The 20,340-nt window shown below is 43.7% G+C and overlaps 1 protein-coding gene across 1 annotated transcript; it reads left to right on the top strand.

Moving 5' to 3' along the window:
• The first annotated feature begins 9,428 nt into the window (after window positions 1-9,428).
• On the top strand, window positions 9,429-19,349 carry galr1a (galanin receptor 1a). Its single transcript, XM_063198000.1, has 3 exons — window positions 9,429-10,415; window positions 10,606-10,671; window positions 18,948-19,349. The coding sequence occupies exons 1-3, from the start codon at window positions 9,744-9,746 to the stop codon at window positions 19,266-19,268; spliced, it is 1,059 nt and encodes a 352-aa protein (XP_063054070.1). The 5' UTR covers window positions 9,429-9,743; the 3' UTR covers window positions 19,269-19,349.
• Window positions 19,350-20,340: the final 991 nt, after the last annotated feature.

Raw genomic sequence — 20,340 nt, 5'->3', positions numbered from 1 at the left:
TTAGTAGAGCATCGTGATGTGGAAATTTTACGGAACTGAAAGGGGAATATTCAATATGAACAGTTAACCAAGGACATCTGGAGACAGACACTAGTCTGTAATGATTGAAGAGATTATGGAGAACAATTCTGTGCCTTTCTGACTGCACAAGAAAAAAGACGTAGGTTGTTACGAAGGGCAAAATGTACAAAAACAGGAAGATGAAATTGGGTTTGCAAAACAAAATGCCAGAGACAGAGTTCTTGAACAACATCAATCGCCTTCAATTTGCTGAAAGAAAGACAAATCAGAATTGAAAAGTCAATTGAAATGTTTTTATGCTGTTTCATGTTAGACTATTATTATGCAAATCACCCTGTGGGATGTTCTGTAGTTTCCAATATTGCATATATTCAGCAAACAGCATCCAGCATCAAAAATAAAAACAACCACACATGTGATGGCTTCTCCATCTCACATCTCTACAGAAGCTGTCATTTGTTTAATTGAAACGGCGTAATAACATTATTCGAATGCGCTTATGACGCATGTGTGACTCTCTGTGCCACTCAGGTTGCATTGTTTCCTGGTTGTTCATGTTCATGTATCTCCGTCCAGGTGACAGGGCAGTGTCATTGCCTGATTGTGTGTTTAGTTAGCCTCAGACCTCAGTGGACCTGTGATCCTTATCGTGCAGGGCTCTCTGCTGTGTTCAATCATGTTGAGTGGTGCCCGGGGGTGGCCGCCAGCTTTTGACCAGGCCCGGGACAAAGTCATCTGGAAGGGCCCCCCACCAGTGGTGTATGCATGTGGTGTATATGCATTCTACGCAGTATACCCACTTCAAAATGTCAGGGATTTCAGTATAGCCACGTAAAATTGATTGATCCATTATTTTGAATAGCACAAAAGTATACCCACCTGGAAAAATGCTCAAATATAGTATACCCACCACAAAAAAATAGACTACATCACTTCCCCCTACCTAATAAATACAATGTCATGAAGACCCAATTCTGGGCCCCCTCCTCTGTCCCTGGGCCCGGGACAACTGACCCCTTTGTCGACCCCACTGTCGGCTTCCCAGGTGATGCCACAGAGTCAGGAGGTTATCTCTCAGAGGAGAAGAACGGACAGGAGCTGGAGCAGGAGCAGGAACAATGCATAGTAATCGGCACGGGAGGAAAGCCTATCTATCGCTCTCTGCCTGCGCAATGAATGCAACAGCAACAACGGCCGCTCACTCTGGGCGGCCAGAGGAAGTGGATTTGAAGCCAGTGCTCTGGGGGGAAATAGCGTCTATAAGGGCTGGACTGGCCATCTGGCATAACGGGCATTTCCAGGTGGGCCCTGCACCCTCGTGGGCCCCTATTTTCAGAAATGTAAAAAAAAATGTTTTGTACATATCTGAAAATAGGTGCCCACAAGGTTGCTGGGCCCTACCGGTGAGTCGGTTCTAATTATGAGGTCCCCATTTAAGCCGAAAGTGCCCTGATCCTATTTCTCCCCCAGTCCAGCTCTGTCTATTCATCAGTTGCATGGATGCTTTGTTGTGGTTGCTGTCATCCTGATTAGTGTCTCTCCTCTCTGTATCCGTATTACAATGTATTGCTGCTGTTCGCCTGTCACATCTGATCTGACGGACACAAACCACCATGCTGTCAAAACACAAAGACATCAAGACCACAAGCGAAATACATCAGAACTCCTTGTGTGGCACTTGTTGAAAAGAGCTGTTACACGAGCTATTGTGAAGAGGCACACTTATCAGACAGACGGGAAATGACAAATACAGTATGTGTTCACATAATGGTTAAGGTGCAGCAAGCATTTGCTGGAGAGAAAACTGAAGGACTGCTTGGGGATGCAATAATGGCACTGGCAATACATTCGTAGCCTCTCACTGCAGATGGGGTCGTCGGCAGCGAAAATACTTAACAAGGCCTATATCATAACAACATTGCTATGACATTACAGAGAGCCTGAAGTCACATATAACTGTAGGACAGCTATTACAATTTTGGTGACAGTAGTGTTATAACATAAGCTCTGCACTAAGGGTACAGTCCTTCAGCTGTATTCCTTCTGGTTATGGGCCAGCCTTATGCTACTTTTGTTTCAGTTCATTCTTTGTTTCAGTTAACTACAGCGCCGCTGCAGCTTTTGCCAGGCCCAGGACAAAGTCCTCTGAAAGGGCCCCGCCATCTATGACCCCCTGTCATTTTGGTCCAATCAAGTTTCGCCTGTACGTGAGCAACATGATTTTAAAGCATGCTCTGGCTTGAACAGGCTAGCAGTGGAGGAGATTGGTGAAATATGTTCAAATTTCTTGGTCCTTTGTTAAAACCCTAGCTGCAGCGTTCTGCACTATAGCTGAAGCCTACCTATCAGGTTGACTAAAGTAGACTTCCCATCTCTAAGGAAGATTATTTTCATTATACAAGTGACTAAGGGGTGTAGTATGACCATGCCCCTCTCATGTCATTTCAGATAATGTCTGCTCTTGACCAGCATTTGTATTACCTTTCCATATTCATTTACTGTGGCAGCAGAATGGAGAAATCGGGGTGTTGTAAGGGCTCCTCTAATGCCTCTTTTCCACTGCCTGTGTTCTGTAAAGTCCTCCTACATGTTGTACAATCCTACAAACCGCCATTGGGCATGCGCAGACCATGAAACGTCAACACCAGCTGATCCTGAAGACTGTGCAATATTAGCGGAGAACAGATAAATAGAGTACTTTCATTTACAATTTACACTACAGGTGTGTGTTTATTATCATTATTTGTGTATGTTTGTCTTAAAGCCAGGTTTTTGGTAGTAGGCCTACTTGTAGGCCTATCCATGACCATGCGATTTTATTTTCATATCTTTCATCTCGTAAATCTAACACCCTGTTTGGTGTTACTGTTTTGTATTTTACTGTAAACAATATTACGTAGGAAAATATTACAATGCACGAAAATCTGGCGGTTTTCTGGTAGGCCTACAGCTCGACATAGCGGAACTCGACCGCCGCATTTTGCTCTTCGATTGAACTGTGTGTTGTGCCCTGTTGAAAAGCAGAAAGTGGCGGCCAAGTCGCGCTGTGTCGAGCTGTAGGCCTACCAGAAAAATGAAAGTGGAAAAGAGGCTTAGGGACATTGTTTGCTTTGCCCACCGCAGTCCATTTTATCTCAAGATTTTACAGCTTTTAATTCCAAATAAGGTGCAAAGAAATCCCGCACACTGTCCATTCCACCAACAAACTTTAATACAACGTTTCGGTCATCCGACCTTCTTCAGGTAAACGTTACAAACACAATTCAAACACAAAACTTTTGAAAAGTTTGGTTGACTAGCTTGGACTAATCAGGTCCTGTTGTGCAGGTCACGTCACTCCATTGATGAAGATTGCCACATCGCCTATCCATTGCGCAACTTGTTTGGAGTGGGGAGACGCCTGTCCCTTCAGTCAGGAAGCCATACACCGCTTGTATTAAGTATTCCCCATCATCAAAATCTAAAAAAATAAAGAGGAAATAAGGGACATGAAATGATTAAATCACTCACAGTACACTGAACTGAACATTACTTTGCGTCGTTGCTTCACAATTTGATAATTCTGCTGTTATCATTATACCTCTCTTTTGTGATCATAGTTTTTTATACCACATTATAATTTTCATACCAAAATAATTTTTAATGGTGTAATGTGTGGCATATAGCCTAATCCTCTGGGAAAAAAGTGGTGGAAAAACCTGGTGTACTGGAAATGGGAAAACTGATGAGGCGGAGCACAAACACATTAGTCTTATCACAGAGAATGGCCACCGCCGCTTTAAGACCTGAAAGACCGTAGGCCCTATTGGAGAATTATGTCCTGTTTTTGAAGACAGACACTATATCAACAAATCCACTTTCAGCTCAGTCCACAGACCACACAGTCCTGGGGGAATTGCACCTGACTGAAAAGCACTGCAACACACTTCACATGTGCTGGCCCAAAGAGAGCACAGGAAGAGGTTTTAATTTTATTTATTTAACTATTTATTTAACATTTTGTGAACTTTCTTTCTCTGTGAATCAATGATCTCTGGTCACCTCAGGACGGGTGTAGTAGCCTATAGATGTTTTTTTGTTTTCTTTATCAACACAGTGTTGTGAGGAGGGGCAGCCAACCAGGTGAGCTAATTTTCCAACAATCAGAAGTTGAGTTGTGTGGAGCTAGTTTCACGAAGTCAGGTTAAAACAAAAATATAAAACCCATGTATACTGACAGACACGCTCCACAACAGATTAGGAGATGTGCACTTAAGAAAAGGGTATTAATTGACTGTTGCCCTGGACAACAGAGTAAAGAATAGCCCCATCTAGTGGTGAGAGTCGAACCTCAGCGAGCCCCACTTCGCATGGCCATTGGGATAAGCTCCAAGATAATGGGCAGTCAGCAGCCTCAACCAGTGGTCGAGTTGTAAAATCAAAGCAGGGGGGATGGTCAGAGATGGATTCTGATTATTGGGGGTTAGGGAGTTTCTCCCCTGAGAAAATGTTGAAGATGTAGTTGTTAAGAGGGCAATTTTAACACAATATGTGAAGAAAGAATGCCTGTTTTAGAGGGTGATGATTTTTGACCATTTTCATTGAGGGGGATGATTTTAGACCATTTTCATGGCATGGCATCCCCCCTCATCCCCCTAGAACTCGGGCCCTGGCCTCAACAGATACCAATAAAGAGATGCTTATCTTCATGTAAGCAAAAGGTTATCAGATCTATCTAATGAGGCCCTGCCGTGGCCAAACGGTAGGGCACTTGTCTACCATGCGGCTGACCCGGGTTCGATTCCCGGCCCAGGTCCTTTGCCGGCCCTTCCCCGTCTCTCTCTCCCCACTCGCTTCCAGTCACCACATTCACTGTCCTATCATAAAAAAGTCAAAAAGACCAAAAAAATATCTTAAAAAAAAGAATATATCTAATGAAAAAATGTGAATATTAGAGAACATTAGAGGCATAATTAAACCTGACCTGACATAGCGATACGATTTTTGTCATTCTTATTTAATTAATTTACTTATCCAAAGCACAACCATACAGCATCATATTTGGATACCCATTCAATCAATTGCATGAATCAATTCTGTGGTATTTCAATTTGAGAGACATTGTCATTGCTTACTAACGTATTCAACGTGCACAAGGTCTGTATTCAATGTTCCCTGCTTTTCACACATACGGCAGCCACACAGTGATATATTAGTTTGGCGTTACGGGGCCTGGGGAGCCTGCTGAGCCATCACTGCCAGGCAGGATTACAGTAAGAAGACAGAGAGACAAACAGGGGAATAATAGACAGACAGAACAGAGAGGGGGAGAGAGAGAGAGAGAGAGAGAGAGAGAGAGAGAGAGAGAGAGAGAGAGAGAGAGAGACAAATCCAGAGAGACCGACAGACAGACAGACAGACAGACAGACAGAGAAGTACGGAGAGAGAGAGAGAGAGAGAGAGAGAGAGAGAGAGAGAGAGAGAGAGAGAGAGAGAGAGAGAGAGAGAGAGAGAGAGAGATACACACACACACACACAAATCCAGAGAGGCCGACAGACAGACAGACAGACAGACAGGCAGACAGACAGACAGAGAAGTACGGAGAGAGAGAGAGAGAGAGAGAGAGAGAGAGAGAGAGAGAGACAGACAGACAGACAGACAGACAGACAGACAGACAGACAGACAGACAGACATACACACACACACAAATCCAGACAGACAGACATACAGAGAAGTACAGATCGAGAGAGAGAGAGAGAGAGAGAGAGAGAGAGAGAGAGAGAGAGAGAGAGAGAGAGAGAGAGAGAGACAGACAGACAGACAGACAGACAGGCAGACAGAGGGACAGAGGGACAGACAGCAAAGTACACACACACACATCCAGAGAGACCAACAGCTAGCCAGAGAAGTACAGAGCAAGAGAGATAGAGAGAGAGAAATGTACAGACACAGAAATCCAGATCCAGAGAGAGAGGGAGAGGGAGAGGGGAAGGCCTGTTCCACCAGACTGACCTGAGACTGTGACCAGAACATGCTCTGCTCCACTCACCGCAGTCTTCTGTTCTGCTTGTTGCCATAGTTGCTGGAGCTGGTAGGCAGCACTCTCTGAACCTGCCCTGCCCTGCATGAGTCTTCTCCAGGGCTGGCCTGGGACTAAAAACACATCTGGGCAGCCATGGACTAAAGCCTCGTTCACACACGTCGTTGCTAGTTACTCGCTCAGCGAGTTAAGTCAATAGAATGTCCAGCGAGACGAGGAGACGAGTTGGCGAGGATTGTACAAGCGATGCGATGTGGGCGGATTCCGAGTTGAAAATATTTTAACTTTGAGCGAGGCGTGTAAGTGAGTAACCATTTGGAATGCAGAGTTCTGTACTTCTCACGTTTGCATTGGCAGTTAGCGAACGTTCCATGAGCGAGTGGCAAGTAGGCGAGCGAGAAGCTAGTAACTAGCAGCAACGTGTGTGAAGGTAGCTTAATGGTTATGGAGATGGACTTAAGATCAGAGGATTGCTGGTTTGAATCCCACCCTTCCACTCTCTACTGCACACTCCATAGCTGAGGTGCTCTTGAGCAAGGCACATATAGAAACCTGACACTGCTCCAGGAACTGTAACCAACACCCTGTAAGTAACTGTAAGTCCCTTTGGATAAAACTGTCAGCTAACGTAAGTGTAATGTAATGTAAATGGCATTTTTGGTATGAACGGGTCCCTCACACACATCGTTTTCGTACTACGTAGGCCTATTTCCAGCTTGTCTCAGCCCACTGTCTATATGAAAAGGTGGACCAATGGACTGCCACCAACATCTAAACTGTCGACCAGTCCTTAAGGAAACAAACAACCAAATACAAAGCTAACAGCATCAGCCCCTTAGGACTGCTGGCCCACCTGGAAAATGCCCTGCACGCCACATTACTAGTCCAGTTCTGTTTTCCTTCCACAGCTGGGGCTGGAATCACAGACTTGATGGGCCTCACTGGTGGAGGAAGAAAAAAAAACAAAGACATGGAGAAGATGGAAGTACAACTGAACCCAGAGCTGAACTGGGATGAAAAATCAGGTCAGGCATTTTCAGGCAAGACCAGGTCACCAAGCACTGGGAGAGACAATGAATGTGACAATATTTTCAGTCAAGTCATCCATTGTGAGCTATTTTGACCACAACAGCTTGACGCGAACAGGTCCGCTGTAGCGGCATGAGGACTGTTACCATACGTTGAGGAAAGGACCAGGCCAAAATCATCAGCAGTCCACCGGGCAAATGCCCTGCATGCCATATCCAGCCATGACTGAACCTGAGATATCTTCAGTGTATTATGATAGTGATGATAGTGTATTCTGCCATCATCAAAACCAACATTACCTCTGTCATTATCGTCATTATCCAAACCTGAATAAGGCTAAAATCTGGACGGAGAACTTCTGAGACACAGGAATTCATCCCTGTCATAGCCTACAAGTTTTATAGATGTACACATCTATCTATCATATAACACCGCAAGTTTTTTTTCTGATGCTCTGATAAAAGTTGCCATTAGCACTTCCACTTTGGGGTCATTTCACGTGAAATCAGACACTTTGGGACCTGACCGACACAGATTTCAATCATACTTGGTGTGCCTGTTTAGTAGCAGGGTAGCACCCCAGAACTGCATTTGTGTGAATCCGATACCAATATTAAGGGAGAGACAGACTTGGAAAGGTTTACAGGGTAGGACACCATACATTCAGCCTTGATTATATCAGTCAGTGTAAGTCACAAAAATATGTCTGTGGTGTTATTTGAAAGCTCTTTTCTGGCTCTACAAATTACACAACCGCATGGAACACAAAAACCCTCAGAATATGAATTATGATTTATTGAAAAATTTAAAATTGAATATCAAAAAAACGTATGCTTTAAAATGGCCAGTTCCTTGTCTAAACGTAGCCTGCAATGTCATGAACAACACCTGAAATGCTGGTGTTTGGTTCTTTATTCATTTCAGAGATAATGGGACTCAAAAATATGGCATCATACAAATCACCTAGTAATAATATGGTAATACCATAGTAATATCACATGACAGCATGTCTATCGGAATATGTGAAGGATGGAGATGGTCCATGAGGATGCAGGAAGTTCAGTTTCACCTCTCCAGTGCTCGGTATACATTCCTCAACACATGCTAGCCACTTGTTGCCATCATATATGGCTACAACATACCCTTTGATGCTTGAACATTTGAACAATTCCTTTACTGAGCTTATTCTTTCAACCCTGCCTGTGGTCTAGCTTCCACTGTGTCCATTGACAATGGGCAGAAGCCGTGTAGTTTTTGAGTACCTGGAAAATGGGCCGACGAGGGTGCAGGGCCCACCAGGAAAATGTCCATTATGCCAGATGTCCAGTCCAGCCCTGTCCCTGACACTATTCTATTACTACTTCATTACAACTCATTTCAACCTTTATGTCCCATTATCTCTGAAATGAATAAAGAACCAAACACCCCATTTTTCAGGCATTGTTTATGACCTTACAGGCTATGTTTAGACAAGAAACCAGCCATTTTAAAATATACGTTTTTTTGATATTCAATTTTTAATTTTTCAATGTATCATAATTCATACTCTGAAGGTGGTTGTATTCCATGCTGTGTGTGTAATGTGTAGAGCCAGAAAAGAGCTCAGACATCCTTTTGTGACTTACACTGACTGATATAATCAAGGCTGAATGCATAGTGTCCTACCCTCATATGTAAACCTTTGCTAGTCTGTTTCTCCCTTAATATTGGTGTCAGATTCACACAAATGCAGTTCTGGGGTGCTACCTTGCTACTAAACAGGCACAGCAAGTATGATTGAAATCCGTGTCGGTCGGGTCCCAAAGTGTCTGATTTCACATGAAATGACCCTTTGGTGACCTTATGATTCTAAATTCATGTTCCATAAACTGTCTCATACTAATCTGAATAAGCTCATGTGTATTACTGTGACTGTGGCAAATGTTATGGTGATAAGACTGGTGAAGAAATTGAAGACGGTTCAATAAATACACATTAGGCACAATTACAAACCCATGTATATGGTCCTTAAAGTATCCCACCCAGACACATTGATGGGCAGAAAGGTACTGTACTGTCTCAATTCAGTTGAACCAGCAGGGCCAGGGTTAACACAGCCAAGAAGTGCTCCACAGTCTAGTTCACCATTACTGCATGAGAAGCAGACGAGTGAAAGGGTGGGCGCTGAAAAAAAAATGGAAAAATGAAGGGGCTGGATGATCTGGGTGCGGGGTGGTGGGACTGCGTGCTGCGTGCGTGACGTGAGAGCGGCGCAGCCCCGACCCCGGCTATATCAGAGGGAAATGGGATTGAGGGGAAAACGCACAAAGCACCAGGCGCAAGCGGAGACTCCAGGTATCTAGACGGGGCTGACAGCAACCTCGCCAAGGACAACCGTGGTGGAACGACGCCTGATTAAATTGAATAATGAAGCCTCTGTGGAAAGCCGCAGATTGGCACCCTTCAGGCGGAGATTGACAGTCAGCAATGACAGCCCAACTCTTTGGAAGAAAAAAGAAAGCGCGCGTTTTGAGGACTGGGGATAATTCTTCCAAAAATGGGCAGCTGCCCTTGTGAAAACATCAAACAGAACTTGTTATTCCCATACCTTGTGGTTTGGCTAACGGGGACACCAGTGGGAAAACAAGACGACATATTTCAGTAGGACTCATTTTGGCATTTAAAGTGTGCACAATGAACGCATCGGAGATGACCAACTTCGGCGATGGAGAGGGATTTTTCAACAGAACGGACCACAGCGTGCCGCCTGAAAAACTTTTGTTCGGGATTGGCATGGACAACTTCATCACGCTTCTTGTATTTGGGCTCATTTTCGCTCTGGGTGTGATGGGTAACTCCATGGTTATAACGGTTCTTGCCAGGAGTAAGCCCGGGAAACCACGGAGCACCACTAACATCTTTATCCTAAACCTGAGCGTCGCCGACCTGTCGTACCTGCTCTTCTGTGTCCCGTTTCAGTCTACAATTTACATGTTACCAACGTGGGTTCTGGGTGCCTTCATTTGTAAATTCACCCACTACTTCTTCACGGTCTCCATGTTGGTCAGTATTTTCACTCTGTCAGCGATGTCCGTGGATAGGTACATAGCCATAGTCCACTCGAGAAAGTCGTCCTCCATCCGTGTGGCGAGGCATGCCCTGGTCGGTGTGGTCAGCATTTGGATCCTCTCCCTGGCCATGGCAGCACCTGTGGCATACCACCAGAACCTATTTGAGACTCCTGGAAATAATACATTCTGCTGGGAAATATGGAACAACAACAACCATAGGAAAATCTATGTGGTGTGCACGTTCGTCTTTGGTTACGTCTTGCCTCTTTTATTAATATCTTTCTGTTACACAAAGGTAAGTCGTGACACCCCCCGCGCGCGAGGGCGCACAACAATCTATTGAACAATTCAAGGCAATTGTAAAAGCAAATGTCATACAATGTCATTTTCATCTCGATTATATAACGATTCCGAGTATTTTAATATTTAGTCGCCCAAAATGTCCCATTCAGTTATTTTAATATGAATTATTTCCTGTTTTGCAGGTTTTAAATCACCTTCATAAAAAGCTCAGAAACATGTCCAAAAAATCAGAAGCGTCCAAGAAAAAGGTATGTTCACCTATGCCGTGGTGTAGTCTACTTTTTATGGTGGGTATACTGTATATTTGAGCATTTTTGGAAATTAGTATATTTGTGCTATTCTAAATAATGGATCCATCAATTTTAAGTGGGTATGCTGAAATCCCAGAAATTTTGAAGTGGGTATGCTCCGTATACCTGCGTTCTATAGACTACACCACTGCTTACCTATGAGAAGTATGATTTAGTGTTAATTGGAAGAATGTCTAAAGCTTGTGGGCTATGTCTGCAAATATATTGTTGTTCAGTGGAGTTATTCACGAGAAGAATTGTATACTGGGTTTGCTTGTTTACGTCTGTTTGCACTATCAGACATGATTGCTGGTGATTGATGCATGCAGTATTGGCCAGTTTGCTTCATTTACTCTTTATATTAAATCGCATTTGTGAGGCATCTGTATAGTCTATTTCTCATTGGTGCGTAATGGACCAAACACCTGTGGTCATTGACATAGCCTACCACAAATAGAGTGATTGCATCGTAGTGAATCTGAAAAGAGCAGCAGAGAATGGCACAGGGTACAGACAGATTCTTTGTAGAGAAGAGAACAGAACGGAAGATGCAGGCTGTCCTTGAGTTGTCCCCATTGGCAAGTCATCTACAGAAATCAGTGGGTTGTTTAAAGAAAGTAATTATGCAAGGCAATGGCGAAAAAGAAATGAAGGTTTTCTTCCTTTTAAACTTACAAGTTGCTGTTCAATTTGCGGGAGCCTGAAGGAAACGGTTTTGTCTTAAAAATGCTAATTTTTTAAAATAATGTATTTATCCCCATGCAGATCATAGTAGGCATTTGTATTTCATGTCTTTGTACTGTATAGAAAAGTTTGGGCATATTTACAACATGCATGTAAATAAGAGAAGACATAATGTAAACATCAGCTGAGTGGAAAGTGGACAGAGCCGATGACTGAAGCTGCCATGTCCGTTAGTCATTTTACTGGCCGGTCTGAACTCACTCCTACATCTGCTCTTATCAGGTCTGTAGCTCAATCATTTATAGACCTGAGTTGATGAAGGTCCCACGCCCACCACCACCCCCACCCCCTAAAACCCCCTACAGCTCTCCATGTTGTGCCTTAGAATATCTTTGGCCAATATCTAACATCCACAGTTTACTCTACCTCTTTCTTGACATATAGGGCCTATCAATGGTAATTGTTGGACACATGTATCATCAGTGCCTGAAAATGGCATGCACTGTAGGCAAAAATGACAAAAACATTATGTTTTCCGTTTCCTTGCTTTTCTCTGGGTACAATCTCAGTCAGAAGCCTCACCAAACACGAGAGACAGGACTTGTGTTAGGTCACAGTGGAGGATATTATAGTAACCACTGCCAGTAATTCATTAAATTGGAGTAACAGTATACTGTGGAAGGACAACTTGCTCCAGGATTTGTCACTATCAACATTAGCAGTTGTGGTGATGATGGGAAAGTCAGTGCAACACTCAGGTGCATGAGCATGGCTATTTGTGGAGTCTTCCAGCATTATCAGCAGCAAGCATGCATAAGAGCATGTCAACGTTTTGGATGATATAGTTTGTTCTGCTAGGGTTTTTGTGTGTCTAAAACCTAGTTTGTACTAAAGGGTCAAGAACGTCTTTTTGGGATCAGATGTGAGGTGGTACAACCACAGCTAATGCCCATAAATCAATTACTAATGGGTAATTAATGTAGCCTACTGCAATGGATATGCTTCTTAGATAATCCACTAAAAGCAAAAATAACAACAAAACATTGAATCCATACAATAGTGGCATTAGCTGTGGTTGCACCACCCTGGCGTGCGTTAAAACATCATTGACCCTTGTCCCTCTTTTTTTGCAAATATGTATCCTATGCGTCTTAAAGGAGTCATGGACTGAAAACCCATATCACATTGGTAAAATAGAATAAGTTGCAAAGGCCAAAGCTGTCACTAATGAGAAACATGGTTGTGCTTTCCTTATATACTTTTTAAAATGTAAAATATAAACAACAAAGGTGGAAAACAAAAAGTGTATTTTTCCTGTATGTCATATGTTGTTTTGTCTGGGCTCAAATAATACAATACTATGTCATGATGCAGAGGCCCCCGAAAATAGTGTGTGGGGAATATGGGTGGAATGACTTGTGTCATGCTAACCTCTACGACAGTACTCACGGAAATGACGACCAGTTACAGCTTAATGCAAAAACAAACTTGACATAAAAGAATAACAAATCAGCTGATTTAAGTGAGCCTATCTACTGTATATAGCATTAGTGCTACCTGGAACCTGAACTTCTCCTTGATGTCCTCTTTCTGTCTGTCTGTCTGTCTATCTTTCTCTTTCTTTCTTTCTTTCTTTCTTTCTTTCTTTCTTTCTTTCTTTCTTTTTTTCTTTCTTTCTTTGTATCTATCTATCTTTTGATACAAGGTGGACCTGTGCCATAGGAAGGTTAATTATGGGTAGACACAGTGGCCTTATTGAATTAAACAGTAATGTGTGGAATCAATAAGAACCTGCACAAAACACAGAGTGAACTAGCGGGCAACGCCACATGAATACACACACACACACACACACACACACACACACACACACACACACACACACACACACACACACACACACACACACACACACACACACACAGGGCCGCTGACAGCTTTGGATGGCCCCAGGACAAAGTCATCTGAAAGGGCCCCCCAGCCCAATACATACAATGTAATAAGGACCCAATTCTGGGCCCCCAGTCTTCCAGGGCCCAGGACAACTGTCCTGTTTGACCCCGCCCCGTCGGCACCCCTGCACACACACACACACACACACACACACACACACACACACACACACACACACACACACACACACACACACACACACACACGCACACACACTCTGAGTGCCTCATTATACCAGAAGACCTCTACTAGACCTCTACAGCAGGCTCATGTCTGGGCTCTTCACTGTTGTGCCGTGTGTTTACACTCAAACAGAATGGGTGGTCCACCAGCCAGTGTTGCCAGATTCAGCGGTTACCCGCCCAATTGGGCTGCTTGGGATGGTCGTCTATGAGTAAAAATGGGAAAAATCGGCCATCTGGCGTTTTTGTCCTGCAGTTTTATGCCCATAGAAATCAATGCAATTTGTTGAAATTGGGCGGAATTTAGCGCATCCTGGCGGTTTCTGAGCGCCTTTTGGGCAGGATTTGATCAGACACATCTGGCAACACTACCACCAACACCAACCAAGACTGAGTGCCTTAACCTCCATGTTTTATTACTGAAAATGGTCTTCATAACACCTTAATCATGTGATAAGCCTTATGGTCCAAAATGTGTCACTTTGTAGAGATATTGCTATGTCAAATTTGCAGTAACTACAATATCCAATTTTAATACTGATATTTGAAGGCCTTTTTCTCAGTTTCAGTGTTGGTGTAGTTACTGCTCTTTGCCTTGGTAGGGCAGAACTGTTATTAGTGGGCATCTAAAATATACATATTGACACACCCGGTACAACCTGACCCGATACAACTGTGTTCTCAATACTATCCATAGAGTCTCAATGTGTTGTGTTGAGAAATGGTTTCTGCCTTGAGGTTTGAGTGGCTCTGTCTTCATTCAATCTGGTAATCTGGTAATCATACACAGTAAATGTAAATCACTATTTCCCAATGTCAAGTGTCCTTGGTAGTGCGTGAAACGCCCATGTCATGGCATGATTGGATACTCTTCGCCGGAGTATCCAATCACTAGGCGTTCCACGCACTACCAAGGCTAGAACACTTGACATTGGGAAATGATGAACATATCTTAATCTTGTGGTGCAAAAGCAGGGAAAATAAATCGACATGCACACAAAGTCATGATACAGCTGTGAGAGCGTTCACAGCACAAATTCACGTCATGTCATTTCTTTGTGAAAAAATATGCCATGGCAGAATCTGACACCGTTCACACTAATAATATAGTTTTATCTTCATATTGCATTTCGTTTAATTTCGAATCATACTTTGGACGATATTTGGATTAGAAATTGTTGGTTACTTCTGCAAAAGCACCACATGAAGTGCAAAGTACTTGAAAAACAAGTCCGACAGGCGGCTAATGATGTGTCTGTCTATGCACTGCCGCCTTGTGGACACAGGAGGGAATTACAATTCAAAGAATGCATTTCAGACAAAGAATGCGTTTCAGACGGACAGACAGACAGACAGACAGACAGACGGACGCACATACCCTCTTATAGAGATGCTAGGACGCGTCTAAAAAGTAGGGTTGGCTTCTATTACAGTAGCGTAATGGAATAAGCTCTCGTCTGTTGTAATATGAGCTGTGTGCCACACAAGTTCGAATCCACACTGAAGCATGGTGAACAGAAAACATAAAATCATGTTTTTACAGCATAACACTCGATTTCCCTTGACTGTAGCCTACGTGTGTGTCAGTAATGTGCAAAAGAAATTACCTAGTTCTGCCAGATTTTTCCACATGTATGTCTTATAATTGTATATCTAATCAAGGAAGTGTATTTTCGCAGAGGAAACAGCTGAGTCATGAGCTCAGCAAAAATATAGTTGTCACCCAATCAAAATGGTTATTCACGGTTAGGCTACCTCTTGTTGCTTCCATGTTCACACACTGCAGTGAGGAGAAAGTAAGTAGCAGTGTTGACTTCGGAAATTAGCCACGCTACTTTTGGGTTAGGCCTACCATGGGAATAGGAAGGTTTCGAGAAGCACACGTACTTCGACTTGAAGAGAGTAGATATTAAAGAAGAAAAAGACACTGTTCCCTGACTGGGCTATCAAACATTCTGCCATCTCCTGTAAATGGAAACACAGCTAGATCCTCTACATCCCGGACATGGCCCTTGTTATAAATTAGCTGATACCAGAATGGCAATGACCAAGTCGTAATGTATTGCTAAAGGTCCTGTGCACTGTCATAGTGGTGATGTAGCCTAGTAGGCCTATGGAAGATGAGGTTACCTGCCAAAATGTTGTTTAGAAGATAAGGACAAATATTAATGGAAGAGGGAATACCAGCACTTTCTTCAAAGATTAATTTCTTAGTGCATTTATATTAAAGCACTTATATCTACAGTAGGCCTACTATAACTAACCCTAACCCTATGGTATACGAGCCCTATCTCGGTCATTTCGTGAAGTTTTCACGAAAAAAAAAATGGGGAAATTAACTTTAAACTTTGTGGTGCATTCACGTTATTGCCCGTTTTTCGTGGTTGGGCAACGCTTCCGCTGCCTATTCATTTGAATTACCAGACTGGGGCGGGGAGGGGGTGCTGACAGAACACTGCCTCGTGGTTGATTTACGATATGCATACGTTTGCATTTGAAAACTACACTGACAACGTCATTGACACAAACTCTACAAAGCGTATTTCTGCACAGGCGCTCAAAGCGTATTTCTGCACAGGCGCTCTCTGTCTGTATTTTCAGCTCGTGTTGTTGCTATGGTTATCCAAGCGTCTGCAGGGGCGGGGAGGGGGTGCTGACAGAACACTGCTGATACACTCGGGACTCACTAATTCGACGCCCTTTCGGTACTTGCGCCTTATGTCATACGACCCTAACCCTAACCTAACCCTAACCTTAACCCTAAACCTAAACCTAAACCTAACCCTAACCTTAACCCTAAATCTAACCCTAACCCTAAATTGCTTGTTTGAAATGTTTGATTACCATGTGATGGTACCGAAAGGGCGTCAAACTAGTGGGTCGCTAGGCAGCAGTCGGGCAATTCAAATGAATAGGCAGCGGAAGCATTGCCCAACCACGAAAAATGGGCAATAACGTGAATGCACCACGAAGTTTAAAGTTAATTTCCCTATTTTTTTCGTGAAAACTTCACGAAATGACCGAGATACGGTTGGGTATACATACGTAGTGTAAGTGTATAACATTACATTATAAACATTGTTCAACTGTGGCTAGTTATTGTAACACGATAAAATAAAATAAAATAAAACAAACTATTTTATATAGCTGGGGAAGTCACAGGTACAGATCTGAGAGGCTACAGATGGTGATGTGATGTCCTTCTAAATAGTCTCAATTAGAGATGTCCGATATTTACTTTTTTGCCGATATCCGATATGCCGATATTTTCCAACTCTCAGTTTTCGATTCCGATATTGGCCGATACCGATGCCGATATATGTGGGTTATTTTCCCTCATAACAAATTCTAGGTAACATTACAAATCTGCTGTTGTGGAACAAAATATGCTTAATTTTATAGTAATGCCCCCTAGATGCATTCTTGAATGCAACAAAGCTTTCCAAATATTAACATCGTCTGTGCAAAATAGAAAAATAATTAAGGAGAAAAGTGTACAGTAATTCAAGCATTATTATATCGGTTTTGATGGGTCAAAAATCCGATACCGATATTGACTGATATTACATTTTACACTATTATCGGGCCGATAATATCTGTGGGCCGATATTATCGGACATCTCAATAGTGGAGAGGATACACGTTTTAATCTTTGTGGAGTCTGGTTGCCTGACACTCTGGTGTCACTCCCCCTGTCTTTTATAGCCTAGTATCCCAGCGCCACCCGCTGGACGCCAATTTTTTTCGGCTGCGAGTGGTCGTCTAGCCTCACATCGTCAAACATTTTGAACACTGTACCCTCACAACGCAGAGATTTGTTTTGAATCAAAGCGGGCGGGTTTTGAGGGAGTGACAACAAAGCTCGCAACGTTGGGAAAGCACATCAACGAGAAAGATCGCTGATTGGTCAGAGCGCCGACCTATTAGCACAGGCACGGGATAAAAAGCAACAGGCTGCTCTCATCAACAATCTTTGGATGTATCGTTCATCGGGGCCAGATTAAATTATACATACAGTCTCACATTTAGGCTGGTTTATCAGGCTATGTCTTTTATGCATGTTTTCTGTAATGCTAATTGCACAAATCAGTAGCCTCCCAACCTGGGTATTAGGCAGGAAGGGAGATGAGAGCAAGGGTGAAAGGAACAGACAGACAGATGCAATGAGGGAGAGATTGAGAGAGTGAGAGACACACACACACACACACACACACACACACACACACACACACACACACACACACACACACACACACACACACACACACACACACACACACACACAAAGACAGAGAGAGACAGACAGAGAGAGAACAGGCGAGTGAGCATGAAATTGAAAGTCTTCATGGCAGACATCAGGTTTTTACCACAGTGATTTAGGCAAGGGAGGGAAGTGTTTGCCAAGAAACACCAACAGTCTAAAAGTAAAGATGGAAAGACTGTCTCTTTTCCATATTAATTACGCTCAGCAGCAATAGCTCTGATGCAGATGCTGATTGTGCTGGCATCGTGGGTCTTGTTCCCTGATTAAGTTAACTGCTTTGAAAACCTCACGCTTGATTTAGCATGCCTTGTTAATGTGTTGCAATGGTATGCGTCAATACTTGCAATTCATGGGCCAGTGGATGTAGCCTGATTATCATCGACTTTTAAATCTCTTTGAGACTTGGTCTGACCAAGAGCATAACAGTTAACATTTCCCAAATGGCATGGTCGACCTGCCTCCCTTGGTTTGCTAATGGTTGCATGCTTCCCGGCAAAGTGGGAGGAGTTCCCGATTTTTCGGGAGCTCAGAAACGATATTTGTATTGGTCTTGGCCTGACTGGAAGCGACGCTGAAGTTGCTGCGTCACTTGGAGGGCACGGCCTGTCTACAGTGGATGTGCATGGGCTGAGAAGCCAAAAAGAGGGACAGCGGGGTCAATTGTTCTGGCCGCAAGGAGAGGAGGGGCCCAGAATTTGCTTCCTACTACACTGTGTGTATTAAGGAGAGGGCCCTTTCAGATGGCTTTGCCCTGGGGCCTGGTGAAAGCTGTCAGTGACCCTGTGCAGGGGGGAGTAGACACAGTGATGTTTTTGATCAATTGGTTTCGATTTCAGCTCCTCTCACTAATCCTTTCCACTTTGTTGATGTATGACGTTCAGTCTTCTTGGTAAACCAGGGCATTCATTTTCTTTGGTTTCAGACATTTTAAAGTTTGATTTTTCCTTTACCTGACATATTGATGACAGTATAACTTCCGCATGACTAGCTTTCCCCTTAGTATTGTATGGCAGAATGCTCTGATGGTCCTGCTGCTGCTGGTGGTGATGGTGCTTGGGGGGAAAGACTCAGTGATGTTTTGATTGATTGGTTTTGATTTCTTCCCACACTAATCATTTCCCCTCTTCTTCTTCCATTGTATCCTATGGCAGACTGCTCAGACGGTGTTGGTGGTGGTGGTGGTCTTCTGCCTGTCCTGGCTGCCCCATCACGTCGTGCACCTGTGGGTGGAGTTCGGACAGTTCCCCCTCAACCAGGCGTCGTTCTGGTTCCGCGTGACGGCACACTGCCTGGCCTACAGCAACTCCTCCGTGAACCCCATCATCTACGCTTTCCTCTCTGAGAACTTCCGCAAGGCCTACAAGCAAGTCTTCAAGTGCCAGATCACCGGCTCAGACTCACCACTCAACAACATCAAGGAGATACGCAGCAAAGCCGACACGCCGCCCTCCACCAACTGCACCAACGTCTGACCTGACCATAAATATGGCAAACTGTCATAAATATGGCAAACTGTCTTAAATATGGCAAGCTGTCATAAATATGGCAAGCTGTCAGAAATATGGCAAACTGTCAGAAATATGGCAAACTGTCATCCTTTTTTCAGCAAGGCGGACCTTCACCAACTGCACCAACGTCTGACCTGACATGACCTGACCGCTCGCTTGTTTGCTTGCCTTGTTGCTTCGCTTCAACGGAGTTGAGTTTTTTTTTTTTTTAAACATTTTTTGCCTTTATAGGACAGTGAAGACACTGACAGGAAGTGAGTGGGGAGAGATGGAGAAGGGTTGGCAAAGGACCTGGGCCGGAATCGAACCCGGGTCATTCGTGTAGCAGACGAGTGCCCTATCGTTAGTGCCACGGTAGGGCCAACAGGGTTGAGTTTAGGTTTGGTAAGTGCTGGGGACATTAATATGGTTAACTGCCAGAGTATCCTTTTTTCAGCAAGGCTGACCTTCATCTAATCCACCAACGTCTGACCTGACCGGACATGACCGCCCGCTTGCTTGCCTTGATGCTTCTCTTCAACGGAGTTGAGGTTAGGTTCGGAAAGTGCTGGGGACATAAATATGGCAAACTGCCAGAGTATCCCTTTTTTCAGCAAGGCAGACCTTCGACAACTGCACCAACGTCTGACTTGACCACTCACTTGCTTATTGCTTGTTACTTCTATTTAACGGAGTTGACGTTAGGTTCGGAAAGCTGTCGGGACATACAGTGCATAATTATGGCGAAATGGTCCGGGTATCGTTTTATGCATGATGTATGTGGAAAACAGTGGTGGGTTCATCCCAAAAGTGATATGGACATGTCCCCTCATCTAAAACTATGCCCCATGCTTGTCTTGTCTTGTCTTGGCAGGCTAAGAGCTGACAGTAGTGGCATGTGCCACTTGCTAGGCCACAATCAAGGCTTGGCATAACAGGACACTAATGAGATTGGTAGCCAGCCATGGGACAGAGACATGAGACAGATAGGCTGAATTGAGCATATAGCTTCATGTTGTGAAGTGGGCTTATATGTGTAGAAGCTGTGTATTATGTC

Source organism: Engraulis encrasicolus, chromosome 5, assembly GCF_034702125.1.
Source record: "Engraulis encrasicolus isolate BLACKSEA-1 chromosome 5, IST_EnEncr_1.0, whole genome shotgun sequence".
NCBI classification, from domain to species: Eukaryota; Metazoa; Chordata; class Actinopteri; order Clupeiformes; family Engraulidae; genus Engraulis; species Engraulis encrasicolus.
The sequence above is the reverse complement of the archived record's forward strand: the minus strand, read 5'-3'. Positions and strand labels throughout refer to the sequence as shown.